We start from the raw sequence: 6,000 nt of genomic DNA on the forward strand, positions 1-6,000 counted from the left end.
AACAAGTAATTATTTTATGATGCCCATAAGTGATGACAGTAACTTGGGAAGATGTCAGCACGAAAAAGCCCTTTAGCTCTTCAATTTTCTTCTGGCAATTAATGAGAAAAGAAAATTTAAACACATAGGATTACATGTACACAATTCGAAGTAGTTATAAAAATATTTCCCAAAAGATTTCTGCTTTGTTAAGTTTACAGCTAAACACCCCCTTTCAGGCAACAGTCCCTTTTTATTTTTAATGGATAAAAATCCCAGTGAGACTACCACAAGATATCCATTGCTGTTACTGGGGAATTATCTCACACAGCTTCTCTCTCTCTCATGCAATAATCAAAATCCAAGATTTGTATCAAAATCTTGCAGAAAAACACTTGTCTCTCTGGGATGCTGGCCGGGATTCACTCTGCTTCTTTCAAGTTTTCTCTGAGCACAACACATTGTTCTGAATATCATGGCCACTGCTCACAGAGCTGCTAATCTCTCCTTACATATGTTTTTTCTCTCTCATGTTTAAATCCACTGTTCTTAAATTTCATTACAAGTCCCTCAGGTCGGTGTTCTTCTAGAATGATACAGATCTTTTAAAATTTCTGAACCGTTGTATTTTACAATGCGTCAAAGATAGATGACAACAAAGAGTCCAGTCGCATTTTATACGACTGAATATACATTAAAAATCTGAATATGAAGCAAGTTGTGCAATTGTGCAAGACTCGTGCACAAGGACCCCCAGGTCCCTCTGCACCGTGGCATGCTTTTCGCCTTTTAAATAATAATCCCTCCGACTATTATTTCTACCAAAGTGGATAACCTCACACTTCCTAACATTATACTCCATCTGCCAGGTCCTCACCCACTCAGCCTATCCAGATCTATCTGCAGACTTTCCACACCCTCTATGCAATTTGCTTTTCCACTCATTTTCGTGTCATCAGCAAATTTCGTCACCCTACACTCAGCCCCCTCCTCCAGATCATCTGTATAAATGGTAAAAAGTTGAGGCCCCAGCACCGATCCCTGCGGCACTCCACTAGTCACCAACCGCCAACCAGAATAGCACCCATTGATACCAACTTTCTGCTTCCTATGAGACAGCCAATCCTCTATCCATGCTATCACCTTACCCACAACTCGGTGCACCCTCACCTTCTGTAGCAACCTTATGTGAGGCACCTTATCAAATGCCTTTTGGAAATCTAAAAACACCACAGCCACCGGTTCCCCTCTGTCTACCGCACTAGTCACATCCTCATAGAAATCCAATAAATTCGTCAAACACACTTCCCCTTAATGAATCCGTGCTGCGTCTGCTCGATCAAACCATTCTTTTCTAGGTGCCTCGCTATTTCTTCTTTGCTGACAGATTCTAGCATTTTTCCAACTACAGATGTTAAACTAACTGGCCTATAATTCCCTGCCTTTTGTCTGCTACCTTTTTTAAACAGCGGTGTAACATTAGCCGTTTTCCAATCTTCCGGCACTTCCCCGGAGTCCAGCGAATTTTGATAAATAATTACTAAGGCATCCGCTATCACCTCTGCCATTTCTTTCAGAACCCTGAGATGCATTCCATCCGGTCCCGGGGACTTGTCTATGTTCAGTCCCATTCGTCTATCAAGTACGACCTCTCTAGTGACAGTAATCGCATTAAGGCCCTCATTTCCTACCATCGTTCTATCTTTAAGATCCGGCAAACGATTCATGTCCTCCTCTGTGAAGACTGAGGCAAAAAACTTATTTAAAGCCTCAGCCATTTCCTCATCGCTCACTGCTTAATCCCCCCTCTCATCCTCCAAGGGTCCAACATTCACTCTAGCCAGTCTCTTCTTCTTGATATATTTGTAAAAACCTTTACTGTCTTTTTTATATTTAGAGCGAGTTTAGCTTCATACTCTATCTTTCCTTTCTTTATCACCTTAGTCGTTCTTTGTTGATTTTTAAATCTTTGCCAATCTTCCAATCGCCCACTATTTTTAGCCACTCTGAACGCATCAGCTTTTAATTTTATACTCTCCTCTATTTCCTTAGATAACCGCAGTCTGATGAAACAACACAAATTTGCATGACAGAAGTAATCAATTGATTTTGAAATGCCTTGGCACAACATAGAAATATGGAAGCTATTTTGTTATAATGGAATTGAATAGCTATGAGAGTGAGTTCTATTTTTGTACGCCTGGAATGTAGTTGTTTGATTCTGAGGTTAACAGTCCATCCAGGGCTTCAGGTTTAAATGATTTTTGTGCTACCAGAAATTAATCTCTCAGAGCAGCAGTTCAGTATGTGGGTGACAGCCTAACTGGGATGGCTGCAGTCACAATTTTAAGTAATTGATTGCAAGCATCACCAACCACAACTTGATAAATCACCCATCTGGCCAAGTCCCTTGTTTCAATCTTCCACAGAAAACTAGAATAACCCCAAGGCCAAGGAAGAACATGAACAGTTCAACATCAGAGGAAGTAATCACAAATATCTGAATTTCATCTTGAAAAATTCTTTCTCCCCAACACAAAGTGAGCAGTAAAATAGATAAGAGAAAGTAATGCTCCAGATGAGTGGGTTTTTGCTGGTGGTATTTGGTTTTATGGCCACCTGATCACTATTAGCAGTGAGTGGGAAAAAAGTCATTTGAACTGGATTGTTTCCTTTGTTACCAGAACACCACTTCCACTGTTTCTACTTGCTGCCAATTAATTTCTTTAGGTTTGTGACCCTATATCCAGGAGATGTTTTCTTAACTGGAACACCATCTGGAGTTGGAGTCTTCAGAAAACCACCTGTGTTCCTCAAAGTAAGTCGTGTTAATACCTGTCTCTTCTAAATAATGACAGTGATTTCAACTTAGTTTTTGTGCATTGAAAGATATCTGGGAGGTGCAGAGAAGCACAGTAAAAATGCTTCAAGCATCTCTCCACTTCAACACCAATAAAACAGTTCTATTCTATATTCAATGATAAGTACACAATGTTCCACATTCTGCAGTCTGATCCAAATGACCATTAATCATTGATGAGCTTTGAATGTCACTAGTCTATTTAACAAACGGGACCAACACGGCAGAGCATAATGCTATCAATATCTTATGTCCATGTGGGCACTTTCCAGCAAGTGTCTCTGGATCACATGAGATCCAACATCCTCACTGAGATTTTTCTCTCTTGCCAAGGACAGCTAATTATGCCAATTGTTACCTAACCTTTAGCTTACCTGATCATTTAAAAAAAAGGTTGTTGGAATGTGGCAAGTCAGTATAATGTCCAACTTGAAGATATGATCCTGGAAGCTCTGTTATGGAGGACGGATTATTCGCAAAGCAGCTCAAGTTGATTGGGTCAAAATATCTCCTACAGGAACTCCTGCAAAGACTGTTCAAAGATAGCAGTCCCAAAACCCCTTGCATACCATTCATCACACCCCTACTTTCCCTACGACTTGATATACAACATCAGAAGGTGAGTCTTGAAGACAGAGCTGGCTGGTTGTCCATAAGGAGGGCAAGAAAGTCTGAACACATGAAACATTCAGCTAATATTTAGCTCCTGAAGACAGATGGAAGAATGAAAACTAACATCTGAAGCAAAATAAATTCTGCGAACAAAGAACACAAGCAAGGTCTAAGGTCAGTATACAGTTTGTAGCCAAAAGGTATATGAAGAGCACCTGCCACCTATCATTCACAAGAACACAGAAGGTTTGAGAAGGTGAGTGTAGCAACAATATGCTGGGCAGTTTCCATCATTAATCTAGAGAGGTAGATGATATTGATGACAGTCCCTTTGCAAAAAACCTACAAATAGACTCAGTAATTGATAAACGCATGGTGATGGAGCATGATTTACGTTAACTTTGGAGTTTATTCATTGAAGGTTTTCCATAAGTCAGATATTGGGGCAGGGAAAGTGACTGAAACTGCAGTGACCAATCTGAAATGCCTCCCAAAAAGTATGTTCAGAATAAATCCTATAATTGAATGAAATTGATGATGGTGTCATTGGTTTCGTGAACACAAAGCCTGGAAATACTGACTGAAAGATCAGTGGGGTGACTGACCCAAAAGGTTCAAAATTATTTGGACTCTACAGCATAATGACAGTGATTAAACCTGTCATTTTACAATCCATTTGTAATCTGTCAGTTTATTTAATTTGGTAATATTCACAAACTCTCAAGTGTCACCAGCTGAAATAAATAAAACATGCTCATTTTGTTGAATTTCTTGCAGAGTGGAGACACAGTGGAATGTGAAATAGATGAAATTGGAACCCTAAAGAACACAATCATTTAGAATTTCAGATTGCAGAAGGTATCAAATAATTTTTAATGGCAAATATTTGAATATTACCCAAAGTACTGGAAGAGATGGGGAATGTCTGGATGACAGTAAAGCCGGGTTAAATATTGGAGATAAATGGATGTATGTAAACTGCTACTAGAGTATTGGCTTTGAGAACTGATGAAGAACCTTCCCTCAGATTAATGAATAGAGCAGAGTTCACAAGGGGCAGAATGTACATGGACTGAGAGAGAAATGGTCTTTGCTCATTCTATGTTTACTTAGATTCTAACTCAGACTTATTGCACATTCGACCTGGTTTTTGGCAGAAATTGCCCCAACAATCACAGGCTAATTGTTACTTATTTAAAGAAAATGTTGTGGACTAAGTCATTCAGTGTTCGGAAACTGGGCCTAAATACTGCAAAGTGTAGCAGAACTTAATCAATGTCTGAGTCTATGGAGATGGCTCAAAATGTTAAGCTGGGAGGCTCTGCAGCATGAGATGGAAATTTCAATTCACTTTCAGAAGAAGCTAACAAATGGACTTAGATTTAGCTGTTCAATGGTACATTCTTCCCCATGACATAGAGTAAAGCTAAAAATAATGCTAATTGTGGTTTAAATAATTCATAGTTTAGTTAGTTTATGAACATTTTAGCATTTTAAATGGCATCAGCAGGGTGCCAGACAAATATCCACAGTAAAACTGGAAGCGGAGATCAATAGTCAAGCTACAAACTGTTCAAAGAAAATGATCAGAAACCATTTGTATTATAAATTTAAACACAAATTTAAATTTCAAAACACATTTGTTTTGCAGGCTGATTTGTCTGGCAACATGGAACATCTTTCTGTGGATACTGGCCAGAACATAAGAGAGAATGGATTACTTGAAATGGACAGCTTGTTTGAGAAGGAAGTAGTCTGATTGTGCAATGGGATGAAAGCATCGACTCTGATGAGAAATGAAACATTCAGAATCACGTGATTCAAAGACTAATAATGCATGGTGAATTAAATGCTATCTTAAAATCTTTTTGCTAAATTGCTGTGCACATAGAGCTTTTGTAAATATAAGTTCCTAATTCTCTCTCCTGTCGTTCCCCCTGCATTCGAATAAAGGAATTCCATTCGTGATCTCAGAGAAAAACACATTGGAACAGGTGCAGTAAACTTGCACATCATTTGATGAGATAGAAATTAATGTAGTGGAAATCTTGTATGGACTACTTGAGATAGCAGATGGGATCTCAGTTTATCAACTTTTGAATGAGAGGCAAACGTGGCTTCATTGTCCTCTTCTGTAAATGTGAAAGCACGATTCAGAGTGTCCTGAATTTTTCCTGGTGTTCTGGCTAACCTTTATCACTTAACCAACAGTACAATCACATTATTTGGTCACTGACCATTTGTGCAACCTTACTTTGCATCATCAAACAAAATATAGGATTAAAAAAAAATTCTATCACCGAGTATGACGTATATAAACTGTCTCCAACGTTCCCATTATTCTGTTGAAGCTAAACATTCTTGAAAATTCACAATTAAAACTGTCCTATTGTTGAAACCAAGATCATCCGTAGACAAGAAATATACCTCAACACATGTTGCAAGTATTAAGGTTTAGATATTTCTACTATCCATTTAACTGAGCTTAAGATAGCTTTCCATCAATCTTTGCATATTAGCAAACTTAGGGACATTACTCTCGGTCACTT

General features: G+C 38.6%; 1 protein-coding gene across 5 annotated transcripts in view; it reads left to right on the forward strand.

Annotated features, from left to right (window-relative positions):
• fahd2a (fumarylacetoacetate hydrolase domain containing 2A) overlaps positions 1 to 5,747 on the forward strand; it is a 39,636-nt gene extending 33,889 nt beyond the window's left edge. For 2 of the 5 annotated variants that reach the window (XM_080216828.1, XM_080216831.1), the window contains exons 7-9: positions 2,710 to 2,797; positions 4,229 to 4,309; positions 5,103 to 5,744. In XM_080216828.1, the coding sequence (XP_080072954.1) occupies positions 2,710 to 2,797; positions 4,229 to 4,291 (151 nt within the window). In that variant the 3' untranslated portion in view covers positions 4,292 to 4,309; positions 5,103 to 5,744. Of the gene's footprint in view, positions 1 to 2,709; positions 2,798 to 4,228; positions 4,310 to 5,102 lie in introns of all 5 variants that reach the window. The other 3 variants (XM_080216830.1, XM_080216833.1, XM_080216829.1) reach the window with 2 other exon arrangements.
• The last annotated feature ends 253 nt before the right edge of the window (positions 5,748 to 6,000 follow it).

Source organism: Carcharhinus amblyrhynchos, chromosome 34 (genome assembly GCF_965287045.1).
Source record: "Carcharhinus amblyrhynchos chromosome 34, sCarAmb.v2.hapA, whole genome shotgun sequence".
NCBI lineage: Eukaryota > Metazoa > Chordata > Chondrichthyes > Carcharhiniformes > Carcharhinidae > Carcharhinus > Carcharhinus amblyrhynchos.